Source organism: Eretmochelys imbricata, chromosome 6 (assembly GCF_965152235.1).
Source record: "Eretmochelys imbricata isolate rEreImb1 chromosome 6, rEreImb1.hap1, whole genome shotgun sequence".
NCBI classification, from domain to species: domain Eukaryota; kingdom Metazoa; phylum Chordata; order Testudines; family Cheloniidae; genus Eretmochelys; species Eretmochelys imbricata.
Window position 1 is genome coordinate 89,600,510 of NC_135577.1, and position 25,455 is coordinate 89,625,964.

The following is a 25,455-nucleotide window of genomic DNA, read 5'->3' on the forward strand; positions in this document are numbered from 1 at the left end:
AGAAGGAGGTGGTGACTTGGATCCAAGCAGATTTAGTAACAGGATCAATGGTGCAGCTGACCCCAAGAGGCAAATCAACATTATATCCAGACAAGGTCTTATTAAAAAAAACAAACAAACAAAACCCCCCAAAAGGTCATTAATTGAAGAAATGCATTAGCAATTTTTATTCATAATCAAATTGCAGAAATATGAGCATTTCCCTCTAGGATATAACAGAACCTGAGAGAAAATACACAAATATTAATGGCACCACAGCAGTTGTATTGAAGTCTGGCAGCTGTCAGTTACAAAAGGCATCTTTACCAGAAGGCAGGATACATAGTGTTCACATTCAGTTTGTTCAATTAGACCAATGAATCATGATTAGAATCCGTTTAATAGCATGATTTTCCTCAGGTGCACGAAGCAACTTTCTGCAAGTCCCTGCCACTTATAGCAGATTCCAAGTGAAGCCAACATAAAGTCCCCTTAATCTTACCCCATCCCAGGACCCTTCCTTAACTACTCCATGGCTGCATGAGTCACCAACTCAAACCCAATCCTCCCCACCTACTCAGAGGATAGAACCCCAGACCTCCAGTTGCAAAGACCTTTATTACATAGGCTAACAGAACCTCCTTACCTGTCACTAGCATTAGGGCCTGCAGTCACTAAAAGATGCACACACGCACACGTGCAGGTGTGACAGTGAATCAAGCAGTGGGCAATAGCAGCATAGACATATGACAATCAGGAAGAGAAACCAAAAGACTGAGATTGGTTGCTTTCTGAGGAAGGTAATGCCTTCTTCCTGCCAATTCCATCCTGTCTCAGAGGGCTTGAACACCACCAGCCAGGAGTGGACATAACACATGTGCTTCTGCTTCCATGGTCACAGGGAACGTAGGCACACAGTTGCTATCATAATAAGCATCACCCTGCAAGTGGTTTCAGTTAACAGTCAGAGCTGAGAACTAACAGGAGTTGTCAGGATACATACATGATGGGGATCAAAGTTTCCAACCAGAGCAAGGTAGGGTAGGATTCACTCTACACTCAGGAATCTCCTTGATCCTCAGTCAAGCATCCCAGTAGACCTCCCTGTAAAACTCTTAAAGCAGCCAGTTCCCAAGTGTCAGACCCGTCAAAACTGTTCAGTGGGTATGGGGTTAAACTCTCCAGAACTTCAGAGACACACTCAAACTTACTACCTGCCCGTAATGGAAAAGCCACTTCTCTGCAACAGGGAGAGTTCCTCAGAGTGAGGTGGAATCAGAATCTTGAACCAGAGAGGGAAGTGGAGAAAGCTGCAGCACCGAGTCAGTGGGACTAAAGACAGATATAGTGGAAAATGGAGCCTGTGCAAGTTCAGTTTGAAGGGTTCGTTGGGGGGAGGGGGGAGAAAGAGAACTTGTGCCCAGGCTTGTCATCTGACCTGTCACTAAAGGAGAGTTTTTCCTCTGGGGAGAAACTGAGCTCAATTAGCTGAAAATTGCTGAGAGCATCAGAAAACTTAGATTGTGCGTTACATGAGGAGCCTCCCTGATTTGTTTGGAAATAGAGGTCTTAAGGAGAACTGAGCTTTCTATTCCCAGGGAAATAGGGAATAGAAGCAGTCAGGACACAGCTGGAAGAAGTCTGCAGCACAGAAGGTGAAGGGCACCATGGATGGTACCCCTGTAAAAGCTAGTTAGTTTCCCATGGTTGGCATAACTACAGCAGGCTTGGTAACTGTGGCATCTTCCTCTTTCCACTGAGAGATGATGGTCCTCAGCTGTGTATAGAACTGCACCCCCTGAAGGAAGTGAGAGAAACAAGGGTTGTACATTTGGCCTTGGGACTCCTGCAGGCTTCCCGCTATACCCTCAGAGTACAAAGATTTCCACCACGGGAGCTGCCAATAGCTTCTCGGCCCTTCCCACCATCCTGAGGTCTCGGCCCCAGCAATAAAGCACGTTGCTCAATTCTCCCTCCATTCACAAGTCTCCACCTTGTTAATGCAACCTGGTGGTCTCTTCCCTCACCTCCACCTGGCTTCCTGCACTAGGTTCACAGAGCAGCAAAAACACAATATGTTTCCTAGTTTGATGAGTTACCTGTTTGCCATAGAAATTGGTGTCTCCTCTGAAAGAAGCACGAGAGCCAGTGAAGGAGAACATGGGCAGAGGCACTGGTATTGGAACATTTACACCCACCTAAATCAGAGTAAAGACATCACATTAATAGAAGAAACAAGTACCAGACTGTAGCAACAACAGAACAGCCTCATATTTCTCTTCCCTGGAAAGATACTAGATCCAGTTTCCTTAAATATGAGATAATAGTATGTTACACCTTAAGACAGAAATCAGAAGCCAGGGCTAGATGGGTGTCTCATTTACATGGCAAGCACTGATGGGAATAATTCTACTCTATACATTATCCTATGGATACAAACCTGCCCCACGTCCACCAAGTGGGAGTATTTCCTAGCGGTGGCACCATTGGTGGTGAAGATTGCAGTTCCATTTCCATAGGGATTCCTGTTCACTATCTCAATTGCTTCATCAAGAGTGTCTGCTTCCAGAACCACGAGAACTGGCCCAAAGATTTCCTCCTTATAGCAGGTCATGCTTGGCTGCCAAGGCAGAAACAGCAGAAAACAAAACTTATGTTAGGGAAATGCCACAGACACCCCCAAAGCAGAGACCACCCCCCACACAAATCAAACCCTCAGAGCATTCCCATCATCACTCACCATCCTTCAATTCACTGGACATCACCCTGCATAGAATCACAGAATTGTAGGACTGGAAGGGACCTCAAGAGGTCATTTAGTTCAGTCCCCTGCACTCATGGCAGGACTAAGTATTACCTAGGCCATCCCTCCCCCTTGAAACAACCTTTTATGTACTTGAAAACTTATGTCCACTCTCTCAGGCTTCACTTCTCCAAACTAAACAAAACCAATTTTTTTCAATTTTCCCTCATAGGTCGTGTTTTCTAGACCTTTAATAATTTTTGTTGTTCTTCTCTAGACTTTCTCCAATTTATCCACATCTTTCCTGAAATGTGGCAACTAGAACTGAACACAATACTCCAGTTGAGACCTAATCAGCGCAGAGTAGCGTGGAAGAATTACTTTTCATGTCTTACTACTATTCCTGCTAATACATCCCAGAATTATGGTCAAATTTTTTTAAAACTGTTCACTCATTTAACTTGTGATCCACTATGACCCGCCCTAATCCCTTTCTGCAGTACTTCTTCCTAGGGCAGTCATTTTCCATTTTGCATGTGTGCAACTGATTGTTCCTTCCTAAGTGAAGTATTTTGCATTTGTCCTTGTTGAATTTGCATGCCCCACTGTCCCTCAAGTCCTAGTGGCTACCAACCCCAATGCCATGCCCTGCCATCTGTCACGCCCAACTATCACATCCATTGCCTGCTCTCAGTCAAGTGACAAATCTACTCTTTGGACTGAGGGCTGATCAAGGGGTCTAGATTCAATTAGGACTGGTTTGCTTCTGTTTCTGTAACTCCTGGCTTTCCATCCTCCCAGCCTGGGTGACCAGATCACTACAACTTGACACACATCTTGCCTGCTAGTCAACCCCATTGCACCCTACCCGCCATCCCTCTCCCTTGCACTCTCACATTGTCTACAACTCTCCCACTGTCATTCCAAACCACCAATTTCTTATGTAGGAGCTGGAGGTTTGGCAATTAATTGTCTGCATCACCCCATTCACACTCTTCTACCTTCCTACCTCCCAGTTTCCCAGCTTCATCTGCATACATCTCTCAGTCCAGTCACAGACCACTTATCACTCTCCCATCCAGATTTCAGGATATACTGAGGTTAGAACCTTAACCATTCTACCCTGCCCAATTAACACATGCAACATCCATAAGTGCTTAAATGCACACACTGAACCAGCAGTCTGCCATCTAGCCTATCAAGGCTAATAAGCCCACTGGGTCATTGCGTTGGGAAGACCACAAGTGCCACCCTTTCCACTGAACCTATGATATACTTTATTCCTCTGCATCCAGTGACCAGCTCATTGACTAGCTCACCTGGACTTTAGCAAGGATGGTTGGTCCAACAAAGTTGCCTCTCTCATAACCCTTCACTTTGATGTCTCGTCCATCCAGAAGGAGGGCAGCTCCTTCCTTCACTCCACACTCAATCAGGTGGCAGACTCGCTCCTTAGCCTGGGGGGTGATCAAGGGCCCCAGATCTGCTCCTGGTTGGTCTCCTTTGAAGTACAGAAGCAGGGGAAGGTTTGAATTGTGATGGTTTCATCTTCAAAGAGAACAATCAACAACTACCTTCCCAGCAAAGATACAAGAATTCTAAAATTAAGTAGCCGAGGAACACAAAACTCAAACACACAGAACCAAGAGGCCCTGAACTCCAAACCCATAGGGGAGCCCCAAACCAACAGAAAAGCCCCAGGCTTCCAAAACAGAGAGAGAGAAGTCCCCACGCCCAAAACACACAGAGCTGACAGTTGCTGTGCTGAGTTCTGTAATTTTGAAGCTCTTGAAAATTTTGCAAAAGCCTTCTTGAACCATAGAAGGGAAAAGGTAACAAAAGGTCATCTTGTCCTGTATATGCTACATATGACAGCTGCTAAAAACAAGCATAAAATGGAGTCAAAGAGGAACTGAGTTTGGTTAGTCTGCAGTACTGCCAATCTCAAGAGATTAAAAACCATGAGTTGGATCCTGAAATAGCATGAAATTGGCCTCAGAAACCATGAGATTTAAAACATATCATGAAGCCTTTTTGTTTTTAGTCTGTCTTTTGACTTTTTAAACTCCCCTGTACTCCATGTATTTGAGATAATTTGATGGGTTTTTTTTAAAAATCAATCTTTAATGCACATATGCCTTTAACTGGCTGCTCAAATGGAGACTCAGTGTATGCCGGAGGGCCACAAACATATTTAAGAACTAGAATGGAGAAGATGCAAGTCTTAGTTTTAGTTAAGCTAGTCCTAAATAGCAAGAGACTCATTTCAATATAACTGTAATGCTTCTGTTAATGATGTCTCATTAATAGGATGGTCGTCTTAAAAGTATCTCTTCAAAAATAGGAGATGGGGTGGAGGGAAGGCATCTATGCTGGCAGGAAAGAGGGGGAGTACTTATGTTAAGGTATTTTACAGGCATAATATAACTCAATAGAGAGCTCTATAGTGTGATAAAGTTAAAAATAAAATATGATGGAAAAACCTAATTCACACACAGTTAGAAATACATTGTACAAGGCCTATAAATGGAGCTGGAAAATGAACATCCAAGAAATGCAAAGTAATCTATGTATCAAGATTTTCAATTATTTTTCAATAAAGATGTATGTGAATGGCGAAGATCTTTACACCAACTACCTTTGTTTGTTTTTTTGTTGTTTACATCAACTACAAAATCCAACAACAGATTGACTTGTCCCCCCAGAAAGAGAGATGCTTCCACCTGAAGGGCTTTACTAAATGCAAATTGAAAGAAAGGGGAACGTTCCTAGAATAAAAGTCTGTTAATGTAATAAGCGGGGTTGCTACGTTAAAGGCAGGGCTGAGTCCTTTTACACAAAACCCCAAACCTACAGTTATAAACTGCCTGATGTTGTGAAAGTAAAACTAGAGTTCTAGTAACACAGTCAAGCCCTCCTTCACAACAGATCCCCCCAGCACCCCAACCATGTGGTGCTGAATCCAGACCTCTGTCACACACCCACAGAGCCTCCAAGCAGGCAGTCTTCCAGGCCCCACCTCCATGCACCAAACCCATGTAGCCAAGACCTCACAGTCACGCACTGCAATGTACCAGATACACAAACACACACAAGCCAGGTGCTTAATCTGAAGCTACCAAACAGATCTGTACCTGCATTAACTCGCAGGTTCTTGGCTCTCTCCACCAGTTCTGGAAGCCATTTCTTTGCCTCTCCCACTAATACGGCTGTAGACAGGGCCATGCAGCGTTGGCCAGCTGCTCCAAAAGCAGCTCCAACAAGCTGATTCAAGGTGTTCTCCTTATTGGCATCAGGCATCACCACACCATGGTTCTTGGCTCCCTAAAATACAAGACATGTATACAATCTCAAACTGCTAAATACATCTGGCCCACCTTCTTCCAGCTCCGCAGTGACAACTTCATATTATAGCTGATACTGAGCTGCTATCATCCTGGTAGAAAGGGAAGCTTAATCTCTCTCAGCACATCCAACTGCCTAAATTCAAGTCAGTCCCAGACGCTGAATGGAAAAGGTCTTAAGTATGTATACAAGGGAATAGCAGCCTGTAGGCTGAAATCTCTGCTACATTGAGGTGCATTACCATGTTGGATTGGACTCTCTTGCCGTTCCGGGATCCTCTTTCATAGATGTACTCTCCAGCCTGATTGGAGCCCACGAAGCTGATTGCCTTGATATCCGGATGGTCACAAATAAAATTCACAGCTTCAAAAAGGAAATAGCTCATTATATGCTGGGACTCTAACACTCCTCTCCAGAGTGTTCAAGACCGGAAGGGACCGTTTTGATCAAATGGCCCCTTCCGGCCTTCTACCCCTATCCCCACAATGTCCAGCCCTCTACTACCCACAGCCCAAGCACCCACATTCCTGCCCCTCTGTGTACCACCATTCCAGGGATTCCACGGCTGCCCATTCCCTCTCCCTCTGCTCACTCTCCAGTACTTGAACCCCTATCCCTGTTCACCTACCTGGCTCCCCAATCCTCATCACTCTGTTCCCACAGCACTCACATCCCAGCTCCTCCACCCACCTTGGCCTCTGCCCTTCTGGCACTTGAATCCCAGCCACCTTCTCCCACTCCAGTCCCTTCCTCACACTGGAGTTCACAGAACTCCTTATCCTTTATATCTTGATGTTCTTCCAGCTCCAGAACTGTGTTAAGGAAAAGTTAGCACATGTGACTCCATTTTGGTTTGGGGCCCACCATTGTTTAAATGCCAGCACATCATACACCAAGAGGAGTGATCCTTAGATACTGAATCCCTGTGAAAATCCTCCTCCTTGTCTCCAGCCTGCCTTGACTCCCAGTATCTGGTTTTTGTTAGTCTCTAACTCCCTGTCTCTTGGCCTTGATGTGAGGCCTCCCATCCTGATAATAAAAGTTACTGATGCATGGCTTTAGGACCATGCTGTGTAATTAACACACTGGTATAGCACGAGGAATGCACCAAGCAGGGATAGGTGGTAGATAAGACAAGGGTTTGTTTATTGGCTAAGGTTTCCGATGCACGAGGGCAACATGCTTTGCTAAAAAGTATATAACCTTTGTATAATCTGTATTCAGGGTCCCCTCCTGGCTAGCAGGGGGGCACCACGCTCGAGCGTAATAAACTTTGTGTCTTTTGGGAACTCTGCAGTTGTGGACTTTGTTTCTGTGCCTCAGCCTAGATTTGAACTGTGCGTGTCCCACCAGGTGTAATTCGCAGCACTGGTGTGCGTGTCCCACCAGGTGTAATTCGCAACAACTGCCAGAACCCTTCTTACTTTTTAACCAGCCAAAATCTGTCAAACTGGGTGCTTAAAGTTAGGCTCCTAAATCCATATTTAGGCGCCGAGGGTGGTATTTTCAGATGTGCCTAAGTGACTTAGGAGTACAAATACACTAAGTCAATGGTACTTGTGTTCCTAAGTCACTTGGACACTTTGAAAAGACCATCCTAGGAATCGAAATGTACATCCAGATTTAAATGTTGTCCACCCTCTCTCTTTAAAGGTTTCTCTATCGTCCTGCACCAGCCTTGCACTTCCCTGGATCCCCCTTGTCCCACCTTCCCCAAACACCATGCTGGTCCATAACAGTGGAAACCCCAACATCTCTATGCCTCCCCTCAAAGCACACGTGCCCCAACACACCCTCACACTCTGTAGCCATATCAGCAGACTAGTCTGAGTTTACCTTCATGTTGCCCATGGATGATGTTCAGAGTCCCATCAGGGGCACCAGTGTCTTGTAATAGCTTAGCAAGGAACATAAGTGCTCCTGGCACACGCTCTGATGGCTTCATCAAGAAGGTGTTTCCACAAACCATGGCCATGGGGAACATCCAGAGAGGAATCATGGCTGGGAAATTGAATGGTGCAATCCCTGCACACACTCCCAGAGGCAGGCGAAAGGTGTAAGTGTCCATGTCCTTAGTGATGGAGGGCAGGGTCTCTCCCAGCATGAGAGATGTCACGCTACAGGCGTGCTCAACCACCTCTGCAGCAGAAAGGGTGATATGCCGAAGAGTGAGCTCCTACCACTCAGCCTCAAAACTGCCTTCTCTACAATGCCACAATGCAATTCTCTCTTTCTGCATCTTTCCCCAAACCTGCAGCTCCCATGCACCATGAACACTCCCTGCATCGCCAAGCACAGTAAATGGATTCTTTCCTCAGTGCATTCAATGTTCACATGACAGGAGCCCTGAGTGAGGTTAACAAAACACTCCCAGTGCAAGAAGCACAGGGGTACCAATCCCAGCAGAGACTTTATCTCAGCCATTTCTGCACACGGAACAGACCCACCCATCAAAAGCCATTTGGAGTCAGTATAACATGCAGGGAGAGAAAGTGGGCTGCAACTTTAAAATGGGGCAAGGAAAATGGACCTTTTCCATCTGCAGCTTCTAAGGTATAGACAAGGCCATCCCTCTACCCTCATGTGAAGGCTCTGAAGGGGGCTACTTTCTTGTGTTCTAGAGCTCCTGTTGCTCATTGGACTTTTATCCTGCCCATAGCTTCTGAAACCCCCTTATAGTGGGAGGAGCCAGCAGCTTACGGAGGCCTCGGAATACGTCTCCCTCAGCATCAGCCAAGGTCTTTCCTTGCTCCAAAGTGATGAGTTTGGCAACTTCTTTCTGGAAATTAAAAAAAAAGAAGTGTGGAAAAAAAGGGCCAACCAGCACAAGTGGGAGGTGGTGGCAGAATAGGCTGTTCCACAGATAGCCAAATACCACAACGAACGGACCAACACTACCCAATTTGCTACTTCTTAGTATAAGTCACTGTACGTGTGAAGCCAACAACCTACAGAAAGGGAATGTTTTAATTAGGACAACTGGAATTGTAGGGCCGGTCTGAATCCTATGGCATCACAGCCAAGCAATCTGGGGACGTAGAACAGGAGACTGCAAAGCCCTAGAGAGAACAACTCTTGCAGCTATTTCTCCCTTTTGCTTTCACGGACTCCATTAAACCTCAAGACAACTTGGAACAGCACTTGGTGTAAGATAAAATGCAAACAACAATCTGCCCTTACCTCTATCCACAGGCAACCCTGCCCCCTTTGCCCCCATGGGTCTGAAAAGCACCACACCATCCCTCCTGTGGCACGAGGAATACCACCCCCATTCAGCTCACAAACCCAGGCAGCACGGCCCCGCCATGAGCCCAGGAAACAGTACTCAAGCCTGCCCAACCTGGGCTACTGGCATGCACTCAGCGACAACCATTGAGGACAGCAATAAGGGTCTCACCAGGTTGTCCTTGATGAGCTGCTGGTAACGCAGCAAGATTTGCTGGCGGCTCAGAACAGATGTCTCTGACCAGTTCCGTAAAGCTTTTTTGCATGAAGTCACTGCTGCCTCCATCTCGCTCTGTGTGGCCTTTGGGACACGACCAACCACCTCGTTTGTGGCCTGATGGAACAACCAATTACATCAAAACTCATCCTCTTCATGCCATCTTCCTCAGCCATTCAATGCCCCTTTCACATCCCTGATCTGATATCCTTCTAAAATGAAACCATACTTACATGATTCCCCTGATGTCAGGGAAAAACTCCTCCCCTCACACACTTGGAGGGCACAGCTTCAACTAGAGTTGAGTGCTCAGCACCTCTGAAAAACAAGCTGTAGGTGTCTCAAGTTGGGCACCCAGAAAACTAACAGTTAGTGACCACCTCTGAACCTTTTGGTTTAAGGGACTTGCCTAACAGTGACTGTAGCAGAGTCAGGGATGAAACCCATTTTCTCTGGGTTCAGTAACAGTCAGTGCTTTAACTACAAGATTCTTTTTGCTTCCTGTATCTCTCAGCCTCTTCACCACACATTTGCTGTGCATAAGACGGGATCCTATGGACAGCAGTCTCTTTCTATATAACAGGCTTTTTCTATGCCTCGTCTGCTGTTCCTCTTGTGCCCTAAAGGAGGCACAGGTCCTTTGGAAAAAATCAGTAAGTGATTATGAAGTTAAGTACTATATCATAATTAATATGGAAAACCATATTTCTAGCATTTCCTATCTTTTGAGAGCTTGTTTTAGCAACCTTAACATTCTTTTAATTTAGATTTTTTTAAAATCTGCCTTGACATAGCCGAGATCATCAGTTACATCATTCAGAGAAACATCTGCAAAATAAAGATAAGTAACTGTTCAGAGCAAGAGGAGAAATAAAACAAGAAAGCGAGTAGCCTTGCAAAGGGTGAATCTCCTCACTAGATACAATGAGTTTAGCTGGCTGAGCCAACTTTGCTGAATGAGTCTCATTGTTCTGATCACTATCAAGAACAATATGTAAAAATAATAACTATAAATGTCAAAATGGGGCTCCACACAGAAAAGTCCAAGAACCCACAGTCTAGACACCTGCTGCAAGAGTCAGGCAGGATCCCCCTCCATGCAATGTCAATTGCATCTGTTCCCCAGAGACAGACAGACAGAAATTAATTTAACAAAATCTATGAGTTCTGAGACCAGACTCATAAAGCAGTTGCATCCAACGTGGTACTTTATGCCAAATTCACTGGAATTTCACAGCTTAAAGAGGGCAGCTCCATCAAAAGAGGGGAAAAGAACCTCAGATTCCAGCCAGGATTCTCTCCTCCCCTCCTACACCAGTCTCTGCCAGGAGTTTACATTCAGGCTTACATCAAATCACATAAGTCCAGTCCTACACTTCTATGATTCTATGACAGAAACCATTTACTAACTTGATGTACTAGTCACAGAGCTCCTCCAGTGTTCAAAGAGCGGAAACAGAGGCCTAAGTCTCCTCTCGGAGATCTACTATATAGGGGAGAGAAGGCAGCATTCATCATTTCTACTGGGTCTGGCATTAACCTTGAGAAGGCAGTTGACCCCTAAGAAGGCAGTTGCAAGGAAGTCACACTCCCTGCATCTCCCCAAGTGACTTCAGTGAGGAGCAACCCCTTCCTGACCACAGCGAGGGCCCACACAGCAGCAGAGGTCATTTCACTTACTGGGTTATGGATATTGATCCATTCGGTAGTTTTGGATTCAACAAACTTCCCATCAATGAAGAGTTTGGTGGCTGGCTGCAGAAGACAAAGCACAAGTTAGTGGGTAGTGTTTCTGCCTCCCTTTTGTGCCGAGACACCTTACAGAAGGGGCTACTAGCACCACCTATTTTTAATGTTGCCTGACATTTCCCATTTAAAAGACCCTGTGTTCAGTTGCTTATAACTTTGGCAGACTTCAACAGTTTAAGCTGGAATCTTCTATACTAGGCGTCTTTCTCAAGGGTGAATTTTTTGGGAAAATTTCAAATACTGGCAAATTTTTCTTTAAAAAACTCTAGCACCTGAAAACTTTGGAGCAAAGACTTGAAATTTGGCAGGGAGATCACCTTTGTGTTACGGACATAAGAATGGCCACACTGGGTCAGACCAAAGGTCCACCTAGCCCAGTATCCTGTCTTCCAACAGTGGCCAATGCCAGGTGCCCCAGAGGGAACAAACAGGAAAAATAATCACCAAGCGATCCATCCCCTGTCGCCCATTCCCAGCTTCTGGCAAAACAGAGGCTAGGGACACCATCCCTGTCCATCCTGGACAATAGCCATTGATGGACCTATCCTCCATGAACTTATCAAGCTCTTTTTTGAACCCTGTTATAGACTTAGCCTTCACAACATCCTCTGGCAAGGAGTTCCACAGGTTGACTGTGCGTTGTGTGAAAAAATACTTCCTTTTGTTTGTTATAAACCTGCTGCCTATTAATTTCATTTGGTGACTCCTAGTTCTTGTGTTATGAGTAAATAACACTTTCTTATTTACTTTCTCCACAGCAGTCATGATTTTATACATGTCTTTTGCTGTCCCCATGCAAATCCACCCCATTTTGGGGGGGGAAAAAAATCCCAATTTGCACATGCTCAGTAGGGACTTCAGTTGTAACAGCTAGAATCTCCAAAGATTCCCTCCTCATTGAACATGCTCCATCCCCTCACTGCTCTTATGAGTGACCAGGCTGCACATGTGACATCCCCACAAAGCGTGTTCCCTCCAGTGCAGGGGTATATCTGGATTTTCTCTGCAATAACTAGGGCTGTCAATTAATCACAGTTAATACATGCAATTAATGCAAAACAAACTAACCAGATTAAAAAAATTGTCGCAATTAATCGTAGTTTTAATTGCACTGTTAAACAATAATAAAATACAAATTTAAATTCATTTAACGTATTTTTGGATGTTATTCTACATTTTCAAATATACTGATTTCAATTACAACATAGAATACAAAGTGCACAGTGCTCACTTTATATTATTATTTTTGATTACTAATGTTTGCCCTGTAAAAAGATAAAAGAGCCTGCAATGGAACCCAAGCCTTTTGAGTCTCACCGTTCCTCAGTGGTCAGCAAATATCTGTGAAACTCATTAGCAAAGTGTGTCTCTCATCCCCCTCTAGTGCTGGGCCACTAGAGATGACAACTTACTATTGCCATCAGTTACTCCATTAAGTGAAGTGACTGAGGTCTGTGTAGTGGATCTAAAGGTTCCAACCCAGCTAATGACCCATGAGGGTGTCAATATGATGCCACATGATGGAATTTCTGTTTTGTTTTTTTTTTCCCTAATTTGCTTTTTTAAGAGCTAGGAAATTAAACACAAAAAACTACATTAAAAGAAGATTATTTAAGTTACAAAGTCAAGAAATCAAAAGTTGGGAAATGCCAGAATTAAGGCTGCCTGTGCAACTTTAATTCAGCCCTTTGTGTGTCTTCATTATGGTAGAGCCTTCAGGTACATCACCATCATTTTTTTACCCCACAGGACCCTTACCTTGTTCAGTGGACAGGATGGACCTATTCTGGTGATGAATCAGGTTTGGGTATTAAAGGGGACTCTTGTCTCTAGGGCCCCTGCCTTATTTGTTGCAGAAGTTGGAAAATTTATACTGAATGAGGCAGGGGACTGCAGGAAGAGTAGGACTGTCTCATGGTTAAGACGGCTGAATGCTGCCCATCCCTGTCTCTGCCACAGAGTTCTTCTGTGAGTCATTTAAACCAAACTTCTTACATGTAGTCACTAGTTGTACGTTCCTCATATTCTGGGTGCCTGACTTAAGACCTTAGCATCTGATCTGCAGAAGTGCCAAGCACTGAGCTGAAAATGACGTCAAGGGGAGTTATGCTTTGAACATATAATGTTCTATATAATGCTAACTACTCTGAAAAAATCAGCTTTTAGTCTCTCTTTGCCTTAGTTTCTTCATCTATAAAATGGGGATGATAATACTACCACCACCACCACCTCACTTCACAGGGGTGTTGTGAAGATAGACTCATTAATGTTTGTGCAACATTGAGATACTCTGGTGAGAGCACCACAGAAAAGCCCATTTTGAGGAAAGTAATAATTCTATCTTCAGAGCAGGGTTTGAATAATGTGCAGTAAATAAACCTGGAGCAACAATGAATAATGACAAGAAAACAAAATATTGAATAGCAGCTCATTAAGTGAGCATCATTCTTTTATGCACTGAATGAGGCGGGGACCTGTGGAAAAAATATATATACTCATGTAATTAAAGACCATCAGAATCAATATGCACAAGTGGGACGAATTAAGGTTGCATGAGCCATCTTATTTTTCACCCCTTGCATACTATTATAATAATCTTTGTACAAGCATGCCTTGTGAGATATCATTTGAAAACTCATAGTTTGATGATCATTATTTTCCTGGTAAAATGTGCGGCAATACTGTATGTAAAGTTATAAGATTTCACTGTCTGGTGTCACTAAAACACATTCCAAGTCTGAGGAGTGGCCAAACTAGTTCCTCAGAGACAAAGGGCAAACTGATGCCTCAGCCAGGGTAAACAAGGTGAAATGGGCCATTACCCATTAAGTGGTTATTCACTAGCAGGAAAAGGGACATAGGTGAAAAATCTACATTTTAGCAAAGAAACAGCATGGGGTTCCCATCCATGTAGACTTTCTGTCTCCTAGATCTCAGCAGGAAATGCTTCTTGGCGGGGGTGAGGGAAGCTATTAAAAGGAGGGACAGACAATCATTCCTCCCTTTCTTTCTGTTTATGGCATTCACGATACCTAAAGAACAAAGGAAACAACACTGGACTGGGAGAGGGATCCTGACTGAAAGTTCAGCCAACAGAACTGCTGAATCATGCGGCAAGACTTTGCCTTGAATTTACACTAATTCAGGGGTTTTCAAACTTCCATGCACCGCAACCCCCTTCTGACAACAAAAATTACTACACGACCCCGGGAGGGGGGACCGAAGTCTCAACCTGCCTGAGCCCTGATGCCCCGAGCAGGGAAGCCAAAGCCCGAGGGCTTCAGCTCCAGATGGGGGGCCTGTAACCTGAGCCCCACCACCCAGGGCTGAAGCCATCTGGATTGGGCTTTGGCCCCACGCCCCAACAAGTCTAACGCCAGCCATGGAGAACTGCTACCCTAGTTGGCAAAATTAGGCGTTAGTTGCCTTTTACTTTTATTTTTCTTCTAAACAGTTCTGACTTTTATGCCTCATACTTGTGTGTGCTTAAAATCTCTCTCTTGTTTTATCACTTTATCTAATCTAATGTATTTGAATTGAAGTATTTGGGAAACTCCATTTGGGACAGCAAGCGTGCATATCATTTTTATTAGTTAAATGACAAACTCTATATAAGCTCGTATTGTCCAGGAAAGGGCTGGGCAGTACAAGACATACATTTCTGGGGGGGAAATCTGGGAATGGGAGTGTGTTGGGGTCACTCTGCATTAAAGCTGGTGTCAGTCTGGCAGGCAGCCCTCTCACAATATAGCTTGGAGTCAGAGCCGTCCCTAGCTATTCTGGGCCCCTACGCAGCCTGGGGCACACCACCCCACAGCACTCACTGGCAGCTCAGCTGGGGCCGGGTTGCTGCACTTCCCGCTGCTGGTGAGTGCAGGCCCAGCCCTGCTGTAGTCCTCAGGGAAGTGGGGGTGGGGCTGGCGCAGAGCAGAGCAGGGGTTTTGGGGAAGGGGTGGAGTGGGGGCAGGGCTGGGGCAGAGAAGGGGTGGGAAGAAGCAGGGCTGGGGTGGAGTAGGGGCAAGGGCAGCACACAGCTGCGCAGGGCACCAGGAAATTTGGTGCCCCAAATTTCCTGGTGCCCTATGCAGCTGCGTACTTTGCGTATGGGTAGGGATGGCCCTGCTTGGAGTGACTTATGTGCTGGAGGCTGTATGAGAGCAGACCAGGAATGGTGGCAACAGCACTGAAAAAGCACCCAAGGTTAGAGGGCAGGGGGACAACTACTCATTAGTCTGGATTTTACCCTGGATGTGTCACTCCTGGCATTTGCTAACTTTTGATTGCTTGATTTTACAATCTTAATAATGTTCTTTTAATGTAGTTTTCCTGTGTGTAATAAATATCTAAGTTAGTTTAATAAGAAGGCAGCTCTCTCTCTCTCTCTCTCTCTCTCTGACTAGAAAGGCTCCTTAGGACTCTCCTCCCTCCCTTCATTAAGAACCCCAAAGCATAAATGTGTTAGGGGAAAACAGCTAGAAGTCAAATAGAGGAGAAGTGATAGAAGTGACCAGAACTTAAATTCAGCTGGAGCTGCCCAGAACAGAGCTCTGGTAAATATTTTCAAACCTGTGGGAGCCTTGGCACCCCCTCCCTGTGGGGCTGAAGCCCCGGAGACCTCTCCCTGCCCCACAACTGAAGCCCAGAGCCCCAAATGCTGGGGGGAGGGGGGGAAAGGAGGGGGCTCTCGGAAAGTCTCTGAGAATTTAAGCCCTGGAAGTGACCTTTAAGGAAAGATGTGAAGAAAGTATTTCATTGCATGAGGAAAAGAGCCCAACAATCCACCTGCCCCAGTAGCCATTATAGACTTCTCAGAGCGTTAGCCAGCCTTATCTAGAGTTCTGACTTGAAACTATTTCATGCCCTGCGAGCTAGGCTGATCTATCTAAAGTCAATTCAGCAAATAAATTTTCTTCCAGTGTAAATCCACCCTCGTGGCAATGCAACCACAAAAACTTGCCTTTGTTTCATAACACTAGATTAGACAGGCACCCTGGATTATGCAAGTGAAAGTACCGGGGTGCAGCTCCTGCCATGCAAATGTGTGGAGGGTTAACAAAATAGCTGCCATCTGCATCTCCTCCTACCCTTCCCTGAATCCAGGACCCCTTGAGCCCCCAATTCTTTCCCTTTGGTAAAGCTTGTCATCAAGAAGAAAAATGAACTCACCACTGAAGAAGAGAAGAAGGATGAAGAATACCAGGTGGAATTCACTTTTGCAGGGATCTATATGAAAGAAAGGCAGAGACACAGAGACCAATGCTGTTAAAACACACAGGAGGCAAATCCTGGGGTCTCTGCAGAGGTTAGACTCATCCAGTCCCTGCCTGGCTTGTGGCAGTGGAGGGATTCTAGTATCTGAGCCCCAAGGTCCATTAGTCAACTGTATCCTAATGGAGCAAAGCAATGCAGGGGACAGTCACCAATAGTTGTAAGTTAATATGCCATGGAAGGGGTCTCCATCATTCTCTGTATGTAGGCTAGAGCACTGAACAAGTGCTAATGGAATCAATGGCAAGAAACCTGATTAAGCACAAACTGTTCAGTGGTTCAAGTTAGCCCTGCTAGGTCGACGTATTTGAAAGTGTTGCACAATCGCCCTCATTCATACTCGTGCAGTTCTAAACCGTTTCAACGGCGCAGCTTCCTAGGTACCGTCCCGCCGCTCGCCTTGGGGCAGCAGGACGCGGAACAATCAGAGCCGCTTCCGTCAGTCCCTGTCCACAGCGGCACAAAAGCCGTGAGGCCGACCCAGTGCAGAGTAGCAGCCGTGTCAGTCTGTATCCGCAAAAAAAAAAAAAAAAAAAACACAAAAAACCAGGAGCACTTGTGGCACCTTAGAGACTATCACATTTACTAGAGCCAAGGCTTTCGTGGGCTACAGCTTAGGCTCTAACAAGTGCTCCTGGTTTTTTTTAATCCCAGCCCAGGCTCCCCTGCCGCGCGGGGCGGGTGCAAGGCTTGCTCGTCCTCCAGCAGGAGCGGCGACCCCGGGATTCTCACTCAGTCGAGCTGCGCCGGCAGCCAGGCTGACCCCGAGAGCCCGTCGGGAACACGCGTGCGGCGGCCACACGGCCCCCTAGCCCGGGGGACTGTCCGGCACAGGCGAGGCCGGAGACCAGCCCCCAGCCGTAGAACTCAGCCCCGGGCCCGCCCGTCGGAGCCACGACAGGACCTCCCCACCTAGGCACGGGAAAGGGGCTGCCCGGCCTCACCCTGCATAGGAGCCGCTGCCCAGCCCGGGCCCCGCGACCTGCCAGCGCCGCCATCCTACCCCCTGGGAGACCCTGAACACCCGGGAGACCGCTAGCCCCCCACAGAGCAGGGCCCGCCCCCGCACTGCCATTGGCCGCTTAGACAACGCCCTCGCCTTCACACGGCACGGTACCGCTCGTCCGGGCCAATAGGGATCCGACTCGTTTGGCCCCGCCCCCACAGGAACGGCCCACCGTCCCGGGGCGAGGATTGGTTACAAGAACCGAAATGCCCTGGGTGGAAATTCGGGTCAAGACACGCCTCCTAGGGAGAGGAAAGCTGGCGACGCGTGTCTGGGCGGCTTTAGAGGGAGTCACGTGTAGGGGTTCCCGCGGGCGGCAGTTGCCCGTCACGTGACTTGGGCAAGATGGCGGCTCCCACGGAAGGTAAGAACTTGAAGCATCGGGGCCGGAGCCGGTTTCGCCTAACGCATCCCGCCAGCCCTACGCGCAGAGCTCACCGCGGCGTCTCCCGGGCACCGGCTCAGCCCGCCCGGTTCCTGAGCCGCATCTTGAGCTTTATCTCTCGCTGCAGCCTCTCCTCGCCGGCGGTTCGGAACCGTGGGTGTCCCGGGGACCTGCCCTGCCGGGCGCCCCCATCTCGCCGCGGGGCAGCCCCGGGCAATGGAGCCTGACACGGGAACTGGCAGCCCTGCCCTCGGGGCAGTTTCCGGCTAGGTGCCCGTGGCGTCCTGCGCGGGGCGCCACGGTCGAGCCTTGCCAGGGCACCCTCACGCCATGGCCCGGGGGCAGTAGGGCCGGGGCGTCGCCGAGGCTACGTGTGACTTTCCCGGCTACGAGGCGGGAGCGGTGTGCGCCGTGTCTGACTGACTGTCTCCTTCCAGGGACCGACCTGGAAGCCTCCCTGCTGAGCTTTGAGAAGCTGGATCGAGCATCCCCAGACTTGTGGCCGGAGCAGCGTAAGACGTGCCTGATTCTCCCCCAGGGCTTGGTGATGTGGGTGGATCCCTCAAGTGGGAGCAGGAGAAAGCCTCTAGTGTCCCAGTGAGAAGAGGAAAGGCCCCTGGACTGTCAGCGTACTGCAGTCCGCCACCTGGGGGGCGGCCTGTGTGCGTCACGGAGTTATGGTCTGGTTGTGCAGGGAGTGGCACTCACTAGGCATCGTCTGGCCATGTAAATATAATGCCGGTTTAATGGAGACAGTATCCAGCTTGAGCCCCAGTAGATCCAGGATGTCTTCCTGGTAGCTTTCTAATGGGGATACTTCTCAGGTTTTGTTCTCTTCACCAATGAATTTAAACTACAATGATCTGCATTCCCTGGTGAGGTGGCTGATATCTACCTAGTGAGGGCTGATAGGAACACTTCTCAGGATCTCTGTGTAAACTACTGGTCAATAAACTCCATCTGCTTGCTCTTGACACTCCCATGGCAAATCAGCAGGGAAAAATCTTATTTTCTCCGGAGGAGTATTCTGAATTTTTGTAACTACTGTTGTACTTGCTGCAGTTTTTTGCATGAATTAAAGTGACTAACATCTCACATTTAATGTAGTGAGATGGCATTTCTTATGGCAGGCTGTGCCTGGGGATTTTACCTAACTACACTGCAGCTGGGAAGTGTAATTCCTAGTTTGATTGGCACATGTGCAGTATCTCTGTTCCATGTAGTGTACAAACATATATCAGCATGGCCATGGCAACTCAGGCTAGCTGTCACACCATCTGCTTAGGACCTCAGACAGGATTGTATTCAGGCAAGTTGCCTGTGACCTCTGTGGCCACACTAATTTTTAGCATGCTAGTGCAAGTGTTTATGCCTACCCAAGGTGGTAATTATGCTTCCACAGCTGCAGGGTAGATGTATTCTTAGATGATGATTAGTTGTGGCTTTTTTGGAAACAGGAAAGCAATGACATTTGGGTCATGAATAATTATCTTTCTTTCTCCTATCCAGTACCAGGTGTTGCTGAATTTGCTGCTTCCTTCAAAAGTGTAAGTGATCTCCTCTAATTGAGACCTGTTTACATTTCCACCCCCGCACACACACTTTCCCCAACCTTGCTATCTTTTGGAAATTCCTGTTTTCCTCATGCAGTACCCTATACAGACTTTGTTCATGAGGTTTCTTAAATCTAGTTTGCTAATGTCACTGTGTTTCTATTAAGACCTCTCCAAGATCAGTGGTTTTCAAACTGTGGGTCACAGCCCTGTACTGGGTCATGGAATGTAAAGCACAGGGTCCCGGCGACTCTGGTCAGCACTGCTGACCGGGCTGTTAGAAGTCCCGTTGGCAGTGCTGCCCAGCTAAGACAGGCTAGTCCCTACCTGTTCTGACACTGCGCTACAACCTATAAGTGGCCAGCAGCAGGTTCGGCTCCTAGGTGGCGGGGGAGGGGAGAGTGCACAGGGCTCCGCATGCTGCCCCTGCCCCAAGCACTGTCTCTGAACTCCTATTGGCCAATTCCTGGCCAATGCGGGGGACTGTGCCTGCAGATGAGAGCTGCACGGAGCTGCTTGTGCGCCTCCGCCTAGGAGCTGGATCTGCTGCTGGCAGCTTCCTGGGCGCAGTGTGGTCCACGGTGCCAGGACAGGCAGCAAGCCTGCCTTCGCACCCCTGCTGTGTCGCTGACCGGGAGCTGCCCGAGGTAAGCCTGTGCCCCACTCCCCAGCCCTAAGCGCCCCTCTCCCCAACCCGGAGCCCCTTCCTGCACCCCAAACCCCTCATCCCCAGCTCCGTTGGATCGTGGGCATCAACAATTTTCTTCAACTGGCTCGGCAGAAAAAAAGGTTGAAAACCACTGTCCTAGATAACCCTCTCCTGTGTGCACATGTTACTTGTCACAATCTGTATTTTCTTGCTAGGGTAACTTTTTTCCTCTCTGGGAGTTTTAGAATTTACAATAAATGTATCTTCTGCCTCATACTGTATATGAAACTTGGAAGTGAAAGCTTTAGACCTGCACTTGGTGATTATCAGAAGTATTACAGTCTGTATTGCCCTTTGGGAGACAAGGGGACATTGCTTCAGCAGCAGTGGAAAAAAATACTGGAAAAACAGGACTCAGATACAGAAACACAGCATCTGACGAGGATAGCTCTTTACAGAGTGGCTGGAGTTTAATCCTTAGTCCACTTAATATTATTGTCTGGGTGTCATTATTGCTTCAGATGCTGGAGATGGTAGCTGTACACATCTTACAGCAATGCACAAAAATACTTGATTGAGCATGCATTTTCTTTGTCTTCTGACAGCCTATCACCAATTCCCCTCCCAAATGGATGGCTGAACTAGAAAATGATGATATTGATATGTTAAAGGGTAAGTATGAGCTAAGTGGAAACTTGAGACCTCAAAGGGAAAGAACCTAAGGTAGTGCCTATTGTGCTGCTTATGCAGTTTAAAAGGGGTGTTAGAAATTTCTGTTTTTTCTTAGCAATATCAAGGAATGTCACCTTTTTTTTTCTTTTCTGGTTGTCTTTGACCTAAATCTATGTTGATAGCCCTCTCAGCTCTTAATTGTTAAATCCTCCAGAGTTTTCTTCCCAGATGTTTTAATTAAAGTGAGAATAATTTGTTTCTCTTGTCAGGTTTTATTTTCTTGTTATCTGTGATTGTATAACTGGAAGGCTATGAACTATTGTGATGATGAGATTAATTTTTAATGTAAAACACCCACAGGACAAAATACATTCTTACCCCACTTTAAAAAAAAAAAAAAAATAAAAAGCACAAGCCAATATCTCTTTCTGTGCCGGTTATTCACAGAGTGACAAGAAATCTTGATTTCTGGAGAAGTTCAACTGTGTTTCTCCCCAACCACCCCCCTCCCGGCTAGAAATCCTACTAATGCTAATAGGCTAATGAAAGTGGGGCTGTTGAAGGGCTTCAGCTCAAATGAATTTTTCTCAGACACAGTGGCTGAGTTTCTTTATTTGGGAGCCATTTGTGGATGGACAGATCTAGAAAACATCATCGGCTTCTGAAGTGTTCAGCAGAGCTCCCTGTGAGCGCATCTACTGTAGAAATAGCTCTTTGAACACAGCTCTACTGCACTGTTTCCAATTTTAGACCTTGGAGATCTCTTCTTCAGGCTGAAGAAACATTTGACCGTACTCCAACACAAACTACAGTGCAAAAGGAACTGTTTTTGAAAATGGCTCAATTCAGCTGTGCTCAACTTGGGTTCTGTTGCACAGCTTCTAACAGAATTAGGCTAAAGAGCAGTCACAAACTGTTTGATCATAGTTCCTTGGATACTTCTAACACAATTTGTCCTTGTAGGTGTTGCTACTTCTACTCAAAATGTGAGTTTTATAAAGGTACCTACTATGTAGGATTCTTGCTCCTGCGTGTTGGCTCTTTAGTACAAGGCTGGCAGAACTTTCTTAGCTCTTTGGGGTTTCTTTTACATTTGAGGGCAAGAGTAGCTGAGTGCAGAATGAGCTAGGTATCTTCCTAGTCACCATCTGCCAGCCTCTCCAGAGAGAATGCTGCATTCTGATTCTGCTAAAATGATGTGACCATTCAAATGATCAACTTAAATTTCAAAGTTAAATGCCCTCAATGACTGTTCACACCTGTCAGAACTACTGTTTCAGACAATCGGCAGGAGGGTGTATCTTCACTAGGGAAAAAAGGAGTTGTTAATGTGCCTTCAGCATATCAGAATGGCCATGCTGGGTCAGACCAATAGTCCATCTAGTCCAGTATCCTGTCTTCTGGCAGTTGCCTCTGCCAGGTGCTTCAGAGAGAATAAACAGAACACGCAATTTTCAAGTGATCCATCCCCTGTCCTCCACTCCCAGCTTCTGGCAGTCAGAGGCTAGGGACACCCAGACTATGGCATTGCATCCCTGACCATCTTGGCTAATAACCACTGATGGACGTATTCTACATGAACTTACATAATTCTTTTTTGAATCCCGTTATAGTTTGGGCCTTCAGTATATCCCCTGGCAAAGAGTCTACATGTTGACTGTGCATTGTGTGAAGAAGTACCTCTTTTTGTTTGTTTTAAACCTGCTGCCTATTAATTTCACGTGGTGACTTCTGGTTCTTGTGGTATGTGAACAAGGAAATAGCACTTCCTTATTTACTTTCTCCACACCATTCATGATTTTATAGACCTCTATCATATCCCACTTTAGTCATCTCTCTTCTAAGCTGAAAAGTCCCAGTCTTTTTAATCTCTCCTCAAATAAAAGCTGTTCCATATTTGTAATCATTTTTTGTTGTCCTTCTCTCTATCTTTTCCAATTCTAATGTATCTTTTTTGAGATGGGGCAACCAGAACTGCAGGTCGTATTCAAGGTGTGGGGGTACTGTGGATTTATATAGAGGCATTATATTTTCTGTCTTATTATCTATCCCTCTCCTAATGGTTCCTAATATTGTTAGCTTTTTTGACTGCTGCTGTACATTGAGTGGATGTTTTCAGAGAACTATCCATACCTTTTTCCTAGTGAAGACGCACCCACCAAATATATTAGCCTTGAGTCATGTTTTCAATGTTGTCTTCACAACCATAGTACTAGAAATCTCTCTTAAATGAAATCCTAAATTCTGGAACAATCATTTGATGACTGTTATATGATGGATATCACAAAGCAAATAATGGTTATGAATAAGTTAATTGAAAGTTTTCACGCTAATAAATTTAAAATACAGCCTGTATCTTAAAGTTTACAATGTACAAGTCAGTCACTAATTTGTTTTATTTTTTCAAACCTCTGACCTAATGTTTCGTTTTTGTTTTGTTTTTCTGAAGGAACTGGAGATGTCAGAGGGGTAATTTTTAATCCGTAAACTAACAGACTGACTTGTGAGAGCTCAATTAATTTGATCTAAAAGAAGATGATTTGCAGAAAATAATTGTATCAATATGTAACAGATCTAATCTCACCTTTAAGTACAATGCTGGCTGTGCTATGGAACAGCTATGATTTTACTACTGTCTCCAAAAGTACAAAATCTACAGGCCTTTGATTCCTACTGAAAACGTGGGTTGTTGAGTTAAACGTTTTTGTTAATTTGTGTTGTTTTCCTTCTTGAGCTTCAAACTTGTTTACTCCCAAAATAAACTACATGATGGCAAAACAATAGCAAAGCAAAAAGGTGAATAATTCTTCCCTGTATGGCTCTGGTTCAGTCACATCTGAGATACTGTGTTCAGCTCCGTATGCCAGAGAGGTATTAACGCTGTAGGGAGCTCAGAAAAGAGCAACAGAATAGTCAGGGACTCAGTGAAATTAATTTGACCAAAGAGTGAAAGTATTCATAATTAATAAGTGGTGGTACAGTTGAGGTGTGTGTCTAAGATGAGAAGAGAGCAGAATGTCTACAAATATTTTCCTGGTGTTTACATCCTCCTTGGAGAACTTAAAGTGTAGTGTAACAAGGAGTAGTGGGATAAAATGAGGGGAAAAATCCAAGAAATATGAGAATTTTGACAGTGAGACACATCAGGTTATAGAAACACCACCTCAGCGGAAGTGTTGCCTCAGTGCATGGGATAGTCAAATTTAGAGTATACAAAGTGCACTTTAAAGTAAATGGTAGGGAAGAAGTGTGCACTAAAAGAAGGGTTGGTTACAGGAGTAAATCTCTTCCCTCTGTCTATAGTTTAGTAATCCATTCAGATTTAGCCACCCACGCTGGGAATTCCAAATAAGGAATCTATGGGTCTGCACTATTTCACTGTTACCCAGATGTGAGGAGGACTACTGAACATGTGCTTTCTCTTCCCCTTGGAGACAGCATATCAACAATATGACCTGAATGCTCTTTGCTAAATAGCTAATATGGCTTAGTTGCCACTAGAGGGCAACAGACAATGTTAAAAATCACATTTATTCTGTTTTTTTAGAGCTGGGGAGCCTTACCACAGCAAACCTAATGGAGAAGGTTCGAGGCCTGCAGAACCTGGCTTATCAGCTAGGGCTGGATGAATGTAAGTACTATACACGTTCACTAATGGCTTCATTGTGAATTTCCTCATTTCAAGCATTTAACTTGCTCTATCCAGATCTGCAGTTCTCTATACCTAGAAAAGTGTATATATTTTTAGGAGTTGCAAACGTATGGAAAAGCAGCAGCAGTGCATTAAGAAACCCTTCTCTGGTAAGAGGACTACTTGTCTGTTATAGGCACATGTGAGTTAATGTTGCAGGAACCTCAAGTTTAAAATTTCTCAGCCTTTGTGGATTTCAGCTTCCATCCTGATGTTGCATTAAAGCTTATTCCTGTGGTAAATGTATTACCGTGTTGTGTGCCTGCACACTCTTCCACAGCTGCCTCTGCTGCAAAATAACGAGAAGGGAGACTGCTTGTCCGCCCTTATACTTTACACCTGCAGGTGCAACCAGTCATAGAGGAGATACAGTAGAACCTCCGAGTTACAAAAACCTCGGGAATGGAGGTTGTTCGTAACTGAAATGTTTGTAACTCTGAACAAAATGTTATGATTGTGACGGGTTCAGTCACAGAGACCCCCTTGGGACTGCCACCTGATGTGCTGAGTTTACCTCAGAGCCTGTTTTCCCTGCCAGCTTTGGACTCCAGAACCCTGCCTTGTTGAGCCAGACACACTAGCCTGCTGCAACACAGAACCAGGTCTGGTCCATGCCCCCCAAAGCTGCAGACTTTACCCAAAAACTGCTCACCAGGTCACCTATCTCCAGCACCAAGACACAGAGTTCCCAATGGGATCCAAACCCCAAATAAATCTGTTTTACTCTGTATAAAGCTTATACAGAGTAAACTCATAAATCGTCTGCCCTCTATAACACTGATAGAGAGAGATGCACAGCTGATTGCTCCCCCAGGTATTAATCACTTAGTCTGGGTTCATTAATAAACAAAAGTGATTTTATTAAGTATAAAAAGTAGGATTTAAGTGGTTTTATGTAATAATTGACAGAACAAAGTAAATCACCAAGCAAAATAAAGCAAAAACACGCAAGTCTAAGCCTAATACATTAAGA

General features: G+C 45.7%; 2 protein-coding genes across 9 annotated transcripts in view; one reads left to right on the plus strand and one right to left on the minus strand.

Moving 5' to 3' along the window:
- Window positions 1–143: 143 nt before the first annotated feature.
- ALDH6A1 (aldehyde dehydrogenase 6 family member A1) lies at window positions 144–17,571 on the minus strand. The gene is made up of 12 exons (XM_077819116.1): window positions 17,471–17,571; window positions 16,425–16,481; window positions 11,190–11,264; window positions 9,465–9,626; window positions 8,768–8,846; window positions 7,904–8,206; window positions 6,309–6,430; window positions 5,857–6,046; window positions 4,042–4,223; window positions 2,420–2,599; window positions 2,079–2,177; window positions 144–1,777 (listed from the first exon to the last, which is right to left on the minus strand). The coding sequence occupies exons 1-12, from the start codon at window positions 17,522–17,524 to the stop codon at window positions 1,673–1,675; spliced, it is 1,608 nt and encodes a 535-aa protein (XP_077675242.1). The 5' UTR covers window positions 17,525–17,571; the 3' UTR covers window positions 144–1,672.
- A 192-nt stretch (window positions 17,572–17,763) lies between these two features.
- LIN52 (lin-52 DREAM MuvB core complex component) overlaps window positions 17,764–25,455 on the plus strand; it is a 60,234-nt gene continuing 52,542 nt past the window's right edge. For 7 of the 8 annotated variants that reach the window (XR_013346398.1, XR_013346399.1, XM_077819117.1 and 4 more), the window contains exons 1-5: window positions 17,764–17,896; window positions 18,355–18,429; window positions 19,427–19,464; window positions 20,725–20,791; window positions 24,339–24,422. Coding sequence is in view for 5 of the 8 variants with exons in the window: in XM_077819117.1 (XP_077675243.1) it covers window positions 17,878–17,896; window positions 18,355–18,429; window positions 19,427–19,464; window positions 20,725–20,791; window positions 24,339–24,422 (283 nt within the window). In the remaining 3 variants the exon portion in view is untranslated. Of the gene's footprint in view, window positions 17,897–18,354; window positions 18,430–19,426; window positions 19,465–20,724; window positions 20,792–24,338; window positions 24,423–24,539; window positions 24,593–25,455 lie in introns of all 8 variants that reach the window. The other variant, XR_013346400.1, reaches the window with a different exon arrangement.

Excerpts from the sequence above, each read along its gene's own strand:
- ALDH6A1 (XM_077819116.1), bottom strand. The coding sequence starts at position 17,524 with ATGGCGGCGCTGGCAGGTCGCGGGGCCCGGGCTGGGCAGCGGCTCCTA. Across the intron at positions 9,627-11,189 it reads GGATCAATATCCATAACCCA|GCCACAAACGAGGTGGTTGG; the intron begins GTAAGTGAAATG and ends TTGTTCCATCAG. Across the intron at positions 1,778-2,078 it reads CCAATTTCTATGGCAAACAG|GGGGTGCAGTTCTATACACA; the intron begins GTAACTCATCAA and ends CACTTCCTTCAG.